The 15,260-nt window shown below is 49.0% G+C and overlaps 1 protein-coding gene across 2 annotated transcripts in view; it reads left to right on the top strand.

The window, feature by feature from the left end:
* Nucleotides 1–2,630: 2,630 nt before the first annotated feature.
* Nucleotides 2,631–15,260, top strand: part of LOC119382596 (proton channel OtopLc) — a 39,151-nt gene continuing 26,521 nt past the window's right edge. Inside the window, exons 1-2 of one of the 2 annotated variants that reach the window (XM_037650365.2) lie at nt 2,631–2,991; nt 4,656–5,178. In XM_037650365.2, the coding sequence (XP_037506293.1) occupies nt 2,928–2,991; nt 4,656–5,178 (587 nt within the window). In that variant the 5' untranslated portion in view covers nt 2,631–2,927. Of the gene's footprint in view, nt 2,992–4,655; nt 5,179–14,241; nt 14,910–15,260 lie in introns of those variants that run through there. The other variant, XM_037650366.2, reaches the window with a different exon arrangement.

The following is a 15,260-nucleotide window of genomic DNA, read 5'->3' as shown; positions in this document are numbered from 1 at the left end:
CTTCTTGGCTATACGTTTTTTTTTTTTTTTTTCTGTGGGAGTGCGTCACACAAAATGTTGTGATTTGCCGTGATATAGGCTTTCGGTGTGACCGATCCAGTATCGGGACAGCCCACCAAGGCCGTCGGTTCGGGAAACACCGGAGGCTGCGTGTCCTTGAATAAACTGTCGGTGGCACTGAAGCGGGTGCGGTATATGTTGTTCATTTTGCCAAAGCCGCGGGTCCAGAACCCGGCTCTTTCCATACGCTGTTGCTGGAAAACGGCCAGGAGAGGTGTGTGCACACCACGTTTTTCTTGCGTCCATCACGGGACGCGCCTGAATCTCGCAAATATTTTTCCTAGCGCACGCGATCCAGTGTCGGCTTTCTTCTCCTTCATCGATGCGCGTTCAAGGCCCAGGAGAAGAAGACGGACCGACGAATAAACAAAAAAGGAGTAAACGAACCGCTGTTGCAGGTAAGGAGCCGAATAAAAAGAGAGAGCTGGGAATCGGAAAGGAAAGGAATACTGCCTCCGGAGTCCTTGAAGTAAACAATTTCTTCGGAAGAGTATGAAGCAGAGTGGGTCGCTATTATTCGCTCCCCTCCTCCCCCCCCCTTTTTTTTTATTCAGACGAAGCATATTTGGTCGTCCTGTAATGGCAGGTGTGCACGCGCAGGCAGTCTCTGCAACTGATATTGAGCATCGTCGTGGCTCGGTTGAGGGGCCCCCGGTTGTTGCATAATGCTCCACATTTGCGACTTGTCCGATGACATCATCAGCTGTCTGAGCGACGCTGGTCCGTCCGTCTCCTGTCGGCACCTGCTGCGCTGCCCTTGGGTGTCATGTCCGCCCGAGTCGTCGCCATTGGAAAAGCGCCGCGGGTCACGTAGCCGCGGAAGCCCAGGACGAAAGAAATGTACGGTATGCTTTCCAGCGCGGCACCTGGAGCGGACTGCTTTGCACGCACTCGCGGAAGTTAGCGGGAGCCCAACATTTGACATGGAAATAAGTATAGATAGTATAATCGTAGTGCTATTGAGATGAAAAGCCTGGGGGCACGAAAAGCTCATCGTAGGATCGGAATTATCTAGAGCTGCGGCTTTATATACGACATAATGAAAACGTATATTTCAAGATGTTTTAACGATACTTCATGACTTTGTAGCGGGATCGTAAGAACGAATATCCGTAGAATTATCTCGTATCTGTTAAGTATGGATTCTCTTCGGCTAAGGGCATATTTCTAGGCGTTTGAGGATAATCGTGTAAGGTTCAGCGCTGGTAGTCGGGACACCTTGGGGCTATTGATATATGAAGCTGGCAGGCCCCTAAGCCTGACCACACGAATTCATTTTAACGTTACTCCTTCGACATTTTATTTGGCGCTCCTCGAATGGCAGTGGTACGAATTGTTTAAAGTACCGCAGTTCGAGCTACAACTTACCACTGCGAAATTTCGCACTTCGTACGCACGAAGACTTCTCACGTTACTCTGAGATGACGTGCATGGATAATGAAGCTGATAAATGAAACGGCCGAGTGACATCTTTTTATTTATCCCATGTAGTTTCCTTATATAACGCAACGCTGCACGCCACAGGTGCCTGCATACTACGCACTCATCGTTCATCAGGCCTCCGTCGGAATTCGCTAATTATTTGAAATGCCATAATCCTTGGCGGCTTCTATGGTTCAAAGGCGGCACCGGGGCCAGGGGCGTAGCCAGGGGGGGTTCAGCCCCCCCCCCCCCCCGCAATTTTTCAGTTTTGCTTGCGTATACATACACGCACACATACAAACGCACGCACGAACATACATAAAGTATGGTTGAACCCCCCCCCCCCCCCCTCGAAAAATATTTCTGGCTACGCCCTTGACCGGAGCTGTATCCTGGTTCGGGCCCATGCACTGTGTTGGCGTCACTATATATACGATGATTGCAGCAGAAACTCCATCTGCAATGACTGCTGACAGACAAGCCGACTCAAGAAAAGCAATTCTTTAAATGGTTCAGTACTTCGTAAACCCGTCCACACCACACTCAGCCCCCTTCTGTTCCCTTAATTTATGTTTAATTCTATTGTCTATTTCCGCTTTTCGTCTCGGGGCTGCAGCGATTGCATCATAACAAGCAAACATGTGCTGCTTTGAGTACATGTTTATTAATAGATAAAGTGCCTTCGTTTCTGATAAACAGTGGAAGGAGGGGCCTATTCAAAGGAGGCGACTTCCTCGAGGTTTCGTCGTGCAGTCCTTTCAGTCGCGCAGCCGTTGTGTAAGACGACACATTCATCAGATCGCATTTCCTATCAAGCATTTTAGTTTTCTGCGCTCTTTTCGAGCTTTGTAATTGGCACGACACGCACTCCCATTATCGCCAGCATCGGTCGCTCGGCGCGAATGCGTACGAGCCAGTGACGAACAACGCAGAGAATGTGAACTGAAATGTATCCGCGGTTACAAGATACGACAGCGACGATCGAATAAGAAGGAAGTGCTTCAGGTATAGGCGATATATGTGAAAGCGGCTAGTCATTCGCTCCGTGACGACTACTACCACCGGCCAGGTGGGAGCCATGACATCTTCTAGATGATACCGGATCCTTCCAGAGGCCAGCGTGCGGCCGTTAACTTACGACCGCGCCTGCAAGGGCAGCTCGGGGTTCTGGGCTCCAAGCCGTCTCTCTGCATTGCTGTTTTTCACGGCACGAGACGGATTCTAATCCCTGGCTTCTTGCCTTCCCCCTCTTCCGATCTTCCCTCCCCCTTTCGCGCGGTTCTCGCACGCCTCGGTTTATTCTCTTCCTGGCCATGGATACGTCGGCCAGCGGGCGACACGCGACTCCGTCACTGCTGCGAAGGCCCTCGCGCCAGCGTCGGCTCAGTCGTGCATCGACACTGCTCGCGGTCGCACCTTGATTCGTCCAGCCTGGCCATCCCGCCATGCCCCACCGAAGACGACTGACGCCGTCCAAGACGGCGCTTGTGACTTCGTTTCCTTGTTCAGGTACACATTTTTTTTTCTTATTTGTTATTTTGTACCCATTACAATGTACCGCCGCCCACAATGGCTCTTGGATATCTTTAGGCACAGGCCACAGCCTAGCACGTTGCCCCCGACGCCAGCTTCTCCACGTCGAGCACTATGGCACCCATGGCCTTCCACGGTTACGACTGTATGATAATGGGGCATCTTTTGCGGAATTTGAGGAAATTCGCACTTATTTTCTGCCTAAAAATCACTCTATCATCTGCCGTTGTCACAGGCTTCAACAAGCAAAAAATTGTACTGCCGAGGCTGCGATGGAGGGCTTAGAATCAACTGGCCGAACTTGCAAAAGCTTGTCTTTTGTACGAACTATTTTAATGTGGCCTCGGTGTCGTTGAATTTCGCACCCCCGCACCTATAGGCAAGCGCTGATTTCAAAAATCGTTCATATGCTTGCATATAATCTTATGATCGTGGGCACTAGACCATATTGATCAATGGTCGCAGTTCGGAAGAAACGTTGAACCGCCTGTCGTTCCATTAAGGTATAGTGACAATTTACAAGTTCTTTCGACTTTTTAGCGTGACCAGCGCACCCCACTTATTTCTTTGCGGTACATTTCTACAGTTTAACTCACCATCTCGGTGCGTCGTTCCCCTGCAACCAAGCCGCTACAGGTACAGCTAAAGCAACGGTCAGCGATATAACAGAAAGGCTGGTAAAACCATGCTACCTGAGTCATTTATAGCACGGTTTCGTAGACGGGGATGAACTAAAGTTGTACGGCATGCGTGCCTCATAACCAGATCGTGGTTTTGGCACGTAAAACACTCGTTTTTTTTTTTTTTTTTGGTCATTCGTGCGTGACGGAATTGGAAACTTCTAAGAAATGGGAAACTTTAGATGACGAGAAACTGGGAGGACGTATATACGAACGCGCGTGCTTGCACGCCAGGATATCGAGTTTCGCATGCTTCATTCCTGCGGTTGTAATGATAACGTAACGACGTGTTGCTTTCCTCCCTGTACCAGCTCTTAACGTCCGTGAGAAGCGGCACGTTGCTATGATGACGACCGCTTTCCATGTTCTTTGCGAGTTTCGTCATCGGGCGCCCAAAGAGTTCTTCCGCTGTAATTGTTCCTACCGCGAAGCGCTGCCCCGTCTTGTTAGCGCAAACGCTCGTCGACAAAGCGTCGACTGGTCGGGCACGTGGCTCCTATAGTGCACTACGTTTGAGAGCCAATTAAGAGACGATGGTCGCTGGAACACCGCCCCGTGCACCAATAGCTTGCTCTCGTGTTATGACATGACGCGATGTTGTATTCTGCTGTCGCACGTTCTCTATAATTCGTGTGAAATGATTTGACACGATACATGGGCGACAGCTGGACTTCCCGATGTCGGGCTTGGCAGAGGTGTGTACTACGGGCACGTGCACCTCGATGCTGTCTGTTTACGAAGGACGTGGCATAGTATGCTTGTGAATCTTTCCCCATCAGGGACCATGGCACACGGCAAGCAGCGAGCGTCAGAGTGCGACATTTCCAGCCTCGTAGTCCAGAGCGCTTAGTGATACGGATTAACTTACAGCCCCGGTCGTTCCCAGTGGGGCTTAGTGTTACAGGTTAACTAACAGCACCCCAGGGTTGTCTGGTTAACTAACAGCGGTCGTCCGCCCAGGTCTCTCTCTGGCACGTCCAGAATCACTCTCCGCAAGAAACGGCCGGGTGAGCTCGCTACCGTCGGGGCCTTCGCCGTCACCGGCGTCTTTATCGCAACCCGTAATCATGGTCAAGAACGGCATCAGCTTTCTGCAGAACAACCTCAGCCTAGTGAAGATCGGGCCGACCGACTCGCCCGCCGAGGTCCGCAGGTCCCAGGGTCTGGTCGTGTCCCTGGACGAGTCCTCGAGCGGTGCCGAGATGTCGTCACACTGCCGAGGAGGGCGCACCACCGCGGTGACGAGCTCACCGGCCACCATGCACCGCGGCTTGCGCGGAGTCGGTGGACAGCAGCAGCAGCCCTTGACGCCATCGCCGCCTCCGCCACAGTTCCTGGCAGATGCCGGCCTGCCTCCGCCGCAGCCGTCGCCGCACCCGTCACCGCACCAGCCGCACAGCTTTTCGCGCACCACGTCCTACTCGACCATCAATCCCGACTCTGCCTCGTCACCCGGCAACAAGGTTCGGCCGAAGAACCCGAAGTAAGTTTTGTACTTTGTCACGAATATCGTGTGGATTCCTTGCGAATGCGATTATAACCCAGCCCGTGGATCATTTATAGACTTTCATATAGCTTGCTATGCCTTCACTCTTACTTGTCACTTTGGCTATGCGCACATGTTTATGAACGCACCCGCTGCGGTCATGACGCATTTGCCGTGGCTCTGTGCTGTGGAGCCCGTGACGTCGCGGGTTCGACTCCCTGGCGCGGCGGCCGTGTAGGATATTTAGCTACACTTTATAAACCCTCAAAATCTTAAAAATAAAATAAGTAAACAGTCAGTAAATTATTGCTTTTACCAACTTCTTAGTAACGTTTTTTAGCCAGGAGACTTTAAAACCTAGTAAACGCTGCCGATATTATCCAGAGACGTTTCTTAGTGGTTTTCATTAGGTAACCAGTAAGCCACCTACGTTGCCAGATGCTTCGTAGATGGCGGTATATTATTATGTCGCTATTGTGACAGCCTTATACAACATTTACATAAACCTTAACTTTTCTTTTCATTATGTTGGAATAGCAGTTTTGTCTCGCGTGATGGCATGCAAACAGTATAGAATACAAGAATTTGCGTAGAAAACATCGATTATTCCTCTAAATTCTATGGCTGCTAACCGGCAGATGGTGCGCTATCCCAAAGTAGGGGCATAAATACTCTTCAAGCTGCTGTTAGAGTAGATGTCGCGCATGTAGAAGCATTCATATTGCATGTGTGTTTTAGTTTATGGTTCGTTCTTTCCTCTACGTGCATTGTCGTTATTTGTACTTGCCATGGTAAGTACTCGAAGAAAACAGTGATTATTAATTAGTTTAATAGGACAATGCCGGGCCGTTTCGCCTTCTTAATACTTCATCTTATATATGCTATTGTAATAGAATCAACTTAATGTGACATTGCACACAGCACATAATAAACAACGCCACACGAACGATGATTAGACTAACTCCACGTGTTATACCGCGCGTGCTTAGATTTAGCTGCACGTTAAAGAACCTCAGGTGGTCGAAATTTCCGGAGCCTTTCACTATCGGCTTCTCTCATAATCATATCGTGGTTTTGGGGCGTAAAACCCCAACATTTAGAATGTGTTATACCATTACTTCCATGGCACGAACGGTCCAGCGGCTTAGAATTTTTAGATAAATGATCATAGCGAGGTACGGTTACAACGTGAACTATTACAACGCACCTTCGTAATTTTTTTGTTGCATTTCACTATGGTTATAAGTAGTCGATTGCGTAAATCCATACGGATTAGAATTCCGAAGTTACCCGTAAGGTGTCGCACTGCTAAGCTCGAAGGTGTGGGTTCGATTCCCGGCCACGGCGGTCGCATTTCGATGGGGACAAAATGCAAAAAACACCCGTGTACTTAGATTTTGGTGCACATTAAAGAACACCGAGTCCGAGTGATTGAAATTGATCCGGAGTCCCTCCACTACGGAGTGTTTCATAATCATATGGTGGTTCTGGCACGTGAAATCTCGGCAATTGCTATTAGCTCCGAAATTCGGTGAAAACATAATCTGATCAGCCAGGCGGATACACTGGCGCGAAAAGGCCGCCGCTTTTCAGCTGCGTCCCTTCTTTTGATAACGAGCTGTAGAAAAGAAGAGCCCATCATGATGCAAGCGCACACGTAGTTTCGCTTGGACGCACGTGTAGCAGCTATTCGACACCCTACGATTCTGCGTCGAGGGCGTGCGTGCAATGACGACGCCACTTTTGAGCTCTACCCATCACCCTTTGTCCACGACGCTCATCGGAAGCTCTGCAAGGAGCCGTACAGGCGTCTTTGTCTGGGAGCCGCGTAGCTTGCTAAGGAAAGGACGCGAGGATTTGCCCAACGCCACCCTCACCCGGCCACCGGTGGCGGCTTCTGTATAAGAAGCTCTAATAGAGGGACATTGTTCATTCGCCGCGTACGGGACGTGTTCAAAAGGAAGCCCGTAAACGAAGGAATAAAGCTGGCAACGAGGCAACCTTCGAGGCCCAGGCTCGGGTTCGCCAAGATCCGACGCCTGTCTTTCAACGTCCTCTCAATGGCTCGCCCCGATACGGCTGTGACAGGCGAGGCGCCTACCATGCTGGCGACAGTGTTCGGGAACTGGAATTACACGTACGTTTGTGTATATGCGTCGTATCTGTGTGCGGGGTTGGTGGCATTCGCATCTGGTAAAAAATAGAGGAATGTTTCTCAATATACAACAATCGTTCTCACAATTCAATACAGCAGGTGACAATACAACAGGTGACAGTGTAATGTTCTTATTATAGAGATACAAATATGGCATATGAGATGAAAACAACTACAAGGTATTAAAAGAATTGGCTAATACAGTCACAAATGTGTCATGATCTGAAATGGTTACAAGCGATGCGGGGAAGGCAATTCCAATCATTTGATGTGCGCGGTAGGTATGATTGTCGAAATGATTCAGTTTAGACGATGGGATGCCAACCTGTAGCATGATTCAAACGGTGAGAAACATAATGCGGCGAAAGTATTAGCAAATCACGTAAGTATGAATGGTGGTAAAGTTTGTGAAAAAGGGTTAGCGGAGCATTGTACGACGAGAAGCAGTGAGGTAATTTAAGGTTAGATTTCATTAGTGTGATCGCGCGTTTCGATTGTAATTAGAAGTTATAAGCGAACAGAGTTATTTTGTACCATTTCTAATGAATGCACCAAGTTATTGTGATATGGATCCCAAAACCGATGCGGATATTCGAGTTTAGTGCGAACGAGTGTTTTATACAGCATTAGTTTGACGAAGAAGGTGATTTTATGAAGTTACGGCGAAGATATCCGAGCATGCGATTAGCGTTACAAACAACATAGTTAATATGAGTATGCCATGTTAGGTTGTTACTGATATGAACTCCGAGGTACTTGTTATGAGGTGACACTGTCTAATCGTGGTTATCTAAGTGTAAACGGTAAACTAGTGATTTTTCTTGACACACGCATGAATTTACATTTTACGTTTTAATTCCATGAGCCATGTGTTACACCAGTTAAGGACGCAGCAGTAAGGTCAGATTGAAGAAGAGCGACGTCGTTAGGTCAGTTATTTCACGAAAAATTACACAATCATCGGCAAACAGATGAACATGATGAGGAGACGCAAGATGGCAAATCGTTAATATAGATTAGAAAAAGAAGCGGACCAAGGACGGAGCCCTGTGGTACCCAGAATGTACCGCACATTCTTCGGAATTAGTTCCATTAGCTGAGACAAATGTGAGCGGTTAGTAAGGAGTTTTCAATCCAGGTTACAAGGCAGGAATCAAGTTTAAGTAGTCGTAATTTATAAATGAGCAGTTGTGACACACCTTGTCAAAAGCTTTAGAAAAATCGAGGAAAATACAGCTAGGAAGGAGCTGTTGTCAAGAAGGTTTAGTTTATGTACGAAAAGTGTTAATTGAGTTTCAAGAATATGATTTGCGAAAACCATGCTGCGAATTATTGAAAATGAGTGCGACTCTAAAAAGTTTGCGAGGTTGAGAAGCCAAAATGTGTTCTAATATTTTGCATGGTATCCTAGTGAGGAAATGGGTCTGTAGTTTAAAGGAGAGTGCTTATTACCTGATTTATGGATTGGAACTACCTTCCCGACTTTCCACTCAGATGGGAGAACCCGTCGTTGAGAGACTTGAAAAATTTCGTTAGTATTATGGATGAATAACAGTACAGTACTTTGGAAGGAACTTGACATTTATTTGATCGCTACCCCGGTGCCGAGGACGGTTTTAGTGACTTAATAACGCTTGCGACACCATCGTAACTGAAAATGACAGGAAACATATCGTCGTGGTCATATGGTTGCACAAGGGGAGCAGTGGCGGTGGCGGGTAAAGAAAAATTTTTGAGAAAAACATCATTCAGTATGGTTGGAGCAATTGGTCGGGTTCGGTACAGCGTCACCGTTACGATCGTTAAGTACTATTACATCGTTTGTCTTGGGGATTGATCACACGCCAAAATTTTTTAGGGTTAGTCTTCAACATCGTAGGTAAGGTATTGGCTAGAAAACTATCTTTGGCAACTTTTAAGGCACTGCACGTATTCGTCAGCGCTCTGTTGTAAGCTGACCAACGAGCCTTGCTATTACTACTTTAGCCGATTTGAAGAGACGCTTCTTTTTGTTAGACAAGCGTTTTTAGCTGATGATTATACCACGGTTAGCTGTTGCATTCGAGCTTTAAGGAGAGAAAGTTTAGTGGAGACCGAAGAGGGTGGCAAGTCTACTATACCTTGATGCCTAGGCGTAATGAGATAAGCTCGTATTCCCGAGCTTTGCCTGAGATCAGCCCTGAGTGATAAGATAATACTGGCCTGAGATAAGATACCCGCGCGCGAGAGAGTACACATATTGTATTATAGTTAAACGCATAGAGGTCGGCCTGACTTACTTTCGTGAGCTGTATGAGCTGGAACACCGAAGTCATGTTTATTCCACAATTACTTGTAATGCACTGATATGAACGTGACGTATTGAATATCCAGGCATACCTTTACGCTGTCATGAATACTTTTGCGCTTGCCAGCTGCGTGTAGCAGCAGTGACGTTAGCTCGTATTACTCACGGCTATGTATGTAGATTCTGACAGCTGAAAATTGAGCGACAAAACGCGGAGCACGCGACGAATACGGCGGTGAGCCTCGTTTCGACGTCGATTTTCGATCGATCGTCGGTGTCATAGGCGTGCGCAGAGTTCCCCCCCTTAAGAGGGGGCGAAGGCGGGCGAAGGTTCATCGCAGCGCCGCCCTAACTCAATGTATGGGGCATATTTTGCGCCCCCGCCCCCATCTTAGGTGACTAGGAAGGGGGGGGCGGCCGCCTTCCTGCCCCCCCCCCCCCCCTGCACATGCCTATGGTCGGTGTATATGTATACAAACTGGCCCATTTCGCCACCTGAGGTACATCTATCTCTCGAGCTGTGGAAGTGGGATAAAGAGCACGATGGGCGACGAACAGATATTTATTTCGGGGAGTCCGATCCCCCGTTACGTGCGTACGTTCATGCGTGTTTTGGTATGTGTGCGTGCATATACCATATTAGAGGCTGTTTCACAGTTAGGGGAAAACTCGGAGCGCATTGAAACATGTTCCGAGTTTTTCCCTAAGTGTCAAACAGCCAGTAAAAATGTAAACAATTTCGGACAGGGAAGGGGGGGGGGGTGTTGTTTGAACCTCTAAACCCCTTTCTGGCTGCCCCAATGGGCGACGGTGACTATATGTATGCATGGAAGAAGTAAACACGTAACGGAGAAGTCTACCCGTAGCATACGTAGCCTAGGCCCGTGCTTTTTAAAAAACCGATGAAACAAGGCTTGCGATCACGCCAAGAGTTTAATAAACTGTCCTTTGACAAACGATTGGCTGTCGACTCGACTCGGGCAACATCACCAATCAACCGCTGTCGCTCTTCACGCACGACAGTCTCATATATATACTATATGTGTATACAGCATAAAAGCTAGGCCTGGGGGTGAGGTGGGACAAGCAGTACGTAATACGATTTGCTTTTATGCCTTCGATTATTTATTTAAATTGTTTTCTCCTTTCTGAATGTTGCAATGTCGGCACCACCGTGTTTCCTCAGTGCCAGCGTCCTGCTGCGTACACAAATGTGGGCATTAATAATGATGAACGATGATGCATAACCTACCTTACGTTAAAACGCGACATGTTATTGGAGAAACTTTTTATGTTTCGCTCAAGAAGTTCAAATCGGCGTTGCTCTTTGGGTATTCGTGTATTACATTCTTGGCCACCCTCAGACCGTGAGGGTCCGTAGATTCCTTTTTTTTTTTCAGAGAATCTGCGCCTACATTGCAATATAATGGTGCTGCGAACAGCATTAAACAGCAGATCATTTGAATTAAGGTTGTTGCTTTTCTCATAATTTGTGTTAGTGTTAGCTGCGCAGAGCGCTGCCTGTATGGTATGATGAACTTTATTCTCGTCCTGAAGATCAACCCTTAGGTTGACGCAGGCGGCTCCCGCGTCGTGTTATAGTGTTATAATTACGTACATCCAGGCAAACTGGGCCTCAGTGGAAAGCGTTGCGTTATACAAGATTTGCACTTTGCTTGAATACTCCGCGCATATAAGTTCTAAGTGCAGCTGGCGCAGTGTGAGCGGTGTGGACCGCTGTCAAAGGAGCCATGGGTACGCGCCCTGCTGATCATGCTCACGTGATGCGCATGCGCACGCGATGACGCGGAGCATCCAGTGGTGGCGAATCGCTCTAACTGTTTACTTTATCCCCATTTCCAAGTTCTCTTTGATATTCAATGTATGCTTGTCTGAAGTACTTAACCCCTCTAACAGCAAGATTGATTTCTTTAGACTTCGACAAGTTCCGTTTATACGGCGTCGCAGTGAGAAAGCACAGATATTTAATTATTGGTGTTGCGGCAGTTCTTCAATCTCGCTATTTCGCTTAATTACAACAGCAAATAAGAAATTAATAGCAGAAGAGAAATTAATAAGGCCCTGTCACTAAAGTGTCCCCGTGTTCAGATCCATAAGATGTCCAGAACAGTCGCCATGTTGAAGTTACGAAAACATTTGTGCGCGCTGATCGTTTCACATGTTATAATGTGTGAGCTGTGAACCACATTTACTCCTCTTTGTGTGTTATATATAATACAGGTACTGGATGTTCTATGTCCAGTGCTTACAAGCCTTCACTAGGCACCATGGCTCGACTAGTACTGTAATTATTAATGAGGATAAACATGTGTCAATATCTACAGTGGAACGTGATACGCCTGAGATCCTGCGTCTAGTACCATCAAGTTGTGAAGATACGAACGCGCGTGGAACGCAGCAGCGTTGTTTAAATTCCCACGGATTGTTTCTTTTTTTTTTTTTTTGTATGCTCACTTCTTTCTATCTTTTAATCCTTTTATCCCCCTTCCCAGCGTAGAATAGCAAACCGGACGCGCGTCTGGTTGACCTTCCTTCCTCTCCTTCCTCTTCTTCCTCCGACATAATACTCTGAAATAGGAGTAAATACGTAATGAGGCGCCGAAGGAAACTGAGTTGCTGACAGACATCGTTAACACTGCGACATTCCGCGCGTAATCAACTTCACCGTCTCGCCTACAGAATTACTACGTCCGTCTTTTGCGCTCTATGATGCAGTGAGTCAGCCTTCATGGCCTTCATTTCGCCGGGTGCGTCCCCGGAATAGTCCCCGGAATGCGCCCACGAACGGAGGTCGTAGGTTGGCGAACACAATGCGCGCCACTTCACTCGGAGCCCCGCACTCGCCGCCGCCTTCTCCTCGCACGTCCATGGCCTCGACCCCGACGGGGAGGCAACACAGGCAATCCATCCGGATGTCGTGAGTTCTACCCTGAATATCGGAACCGGCGGCGACACCCTCCTCAGGAGTTACCGGCCGAAAGTTCGGGGCAGCGCTATGATGAGGTCTCGGAGAGTGTGGGCTGCCTCCGCACAGGCAACGGAATAGTGAGACGCCGAAATTGCTGACGGAGTGGTTTCGTGCGTATCACAGAGCGCACGCATGTTTTGAATTTCTTTTATTGTACACTGCCGAGGCTTTGGTCAAAGGTCGCCTGTAGTCTAGTGTTAGAGAAAATGGGCTCTGGAACGTCTCTTTCTCCTCCACGCCTCTCTTTTGACCGATCGCAACATTCCTCCCGAAGTTTCAAGTATTATGGGAATGTTACTTCGTTACACTGGAAACTTGTACGGATTCCAGCCTGGTGTCTCCTTAGCGACATTGGTGGGATGACTCTTGGTGTCTACTTCGGCAATTGGTCGGCGATGTCCAACGACAATATGCAGTGTAAGAGCGGCTCAGTGCTTCGTATACAATCTGGAGTATGACGGCACATCTGCCAAGATAACGAGGTCAGACAACGCATGTCGCGGGAAAGGTGAACTCTTTCTTTTTTTGCCTTCAGAAATACAGCAGAGCAGGCGGGTAATGCGCAAAGGAAGGAGGAAAAGGTGATACATCAAGTTCTACGCGTGTGCAATGCAAGGTCAACGCCGAGTGAGTCTGATCCATGATAACGACTTGGTACGTAAGAACTCACTGGCGCGCATCGCTCAGTGCTCATCCTCTTGCCCACCCTTTCCTGGGGACATTGACCCATGTACTCAGCTGATCGTGCGATTCAAAACAACCTGTAACTCCACTAATACTCTTGGCACTTACCAGCACAAATCAGAAACATTAGGGGTGGCACACCCCCTCAGGAAACGTCGTTTCGGTGCATCGACTTCCTGATCTGCCCCGTCAGACTTGCAAACCGAGGAATTCAACAACAAATATATAGCCAGCGGATTATCAAAGAGTAAAGTAGGGGGCTCACGCCCCTCAGGGGTTGAGTGCTCGGCTGACTGCAGCGTGCTTCAAGCGAGGCATCTTCAGCTTCTCTGGCGCTGCACGCGACTCATCTCTGGGTCCGGAGGGAAGAGGCGATGGTTTGCCGTCGCTGCTGAGGTTCTTGAAAACCCGCTGCTGCTGTGGGGGAACTTCTGTTACGTCCCCGCCCCCCCCCAGATTCGCTTCCTCCACAGCGGCGACGTCCGCCCTTCGGGGTTCTCCTGTTTATACAGTGGGTCCCGCCGACCCCCCCCCCCCCTCCGGTGGGGTGGAGTGGCCTACGAAACAGCCAACGGACGAAGGGTGAGGGGTTGTTGGAAGCCATTTCTCTCTCGAGACAGCTTCCCTCGCTCCCGCGTCTTTTTTGTGTAGTACAGGGGGCGTCTGCCTGCGCTGATGGAAGCCCTGCGGGCGCGCTTTCGCGGCGCCACGATGGGAGTAAATAAATAGACGAGTTCAAGTACGAATAACTGAAGGAAACATCGCAAGGGAGGGTCTGGGTACACAGTTGAGGGGAGAGAAAGAAGAGAAAGAGAGCGTACGAGGAAGGGTGGCAACAAAGAGAGGAGGACATCTGCGGAGAGAGGACCGAGACTGGCGGGGCTGTTCTTCGCTGCTCGTGCACGCTGCCACGGCTGCAGAAACGGCCCTCCGCAAGCCGCCGTCGTGGTTGCCCCCGCGTTGGTTTCCTTTTTTCTCTCGTGCGGTAACATTGAGGTCATCTAGCCATATCGCCTCGTGCAGGGAGAGAGAGAGAGAGCGTGGCGGTCTCGATCTAACGGATACATCTTGCATCCCGCTCTCGCCTACGCCCGTGTCGCCGACATCGCTCGCTGTCATGTCACTCGCATCGCCAGATCCTTCGCCGAGGCACGCATTCGCCGCCGGTTCCCGATGCCACGCCAGCCCGTACATCAGTCCCTAACTGCCAGCGTCGACCGCCGGGACCCGTTCGGCCGAAACCATGTCCTGCGTTCGGCGTCCTGCTCTCCGATGACTGGATCTTCCATCCCCGATACCGACCGAAGAACGTGCCACCGGCGTCGAGTTCGTGCGCCCTGACGTTCTTCCGAATTTAGAAGCTGCTCTGTCGTGAACGGAGGCATACGCGATGCTGAGGTACCGTTAAGGCGGTTTCCAAGAATAATACTCAGGGGCAGAGAGAAGAGGCGAGCCAAAAGTTGTTTTCAAGCCATTGGTTTTGCTTTCGGTTATATCTTTGTCAAGCGGACATCTCGAGCGACTTGAACAATGCCGAACTACGTGAAAGAATCCAATGTGCAACATTCGACCGAAAATCTGTTCGTGCGCTACTGGCGTCCAGATGGGCCCGGGTAAACACTTTTCTTTCGTTTTCCCTTTGTCTTGCATGATTGCTCTGTGTTGGTGCGTATAGTAACATACCGTAGCTCACTTGTTTGGCAAAGAGTAACGTGAACTGCAGCGTTGTGTATGTGTGTGTGGGGGGGAGGGGGGGGGGGGGTATGTTTGAAATTAGCGTCGCCTTGGTTCTGCGTGAGATCCGTAGAAAGAACGAAGGCATGCAGACACGGCTGAAAGAGAGAGTGGAGAATTGTGCGTGCTATCGAGTTTCGAGCGAGCGTGACCGTGTACGCGAATAAGGAACGACAGAATGCGAGACATTCTGTTCGACATTATGTCGTTTAATTAGACGTCGGCCGGGC

Source organism: Rhipicephalus sanguineus, chromosome 2, assembly GCF_013339695.2.
Source record: "Rhipicephalus sanguineus isolate Rsan-2018 chromosome 2, BIME_Rsan_1.4, whole genome shotgun sequence".
Taxonomy (NCBI): Eukaryota; Metazoa; Arthropoda; class Arachnida; order Ixodida; family Ixodidae; genus Rhipicephalus; species Rhipicephalus sanguineus.
The sequence above is the reverse complement of the archived record's forward strand: the minus strand, read 5'-3'. Positions and strand labels throughout refer to the sequence as shown.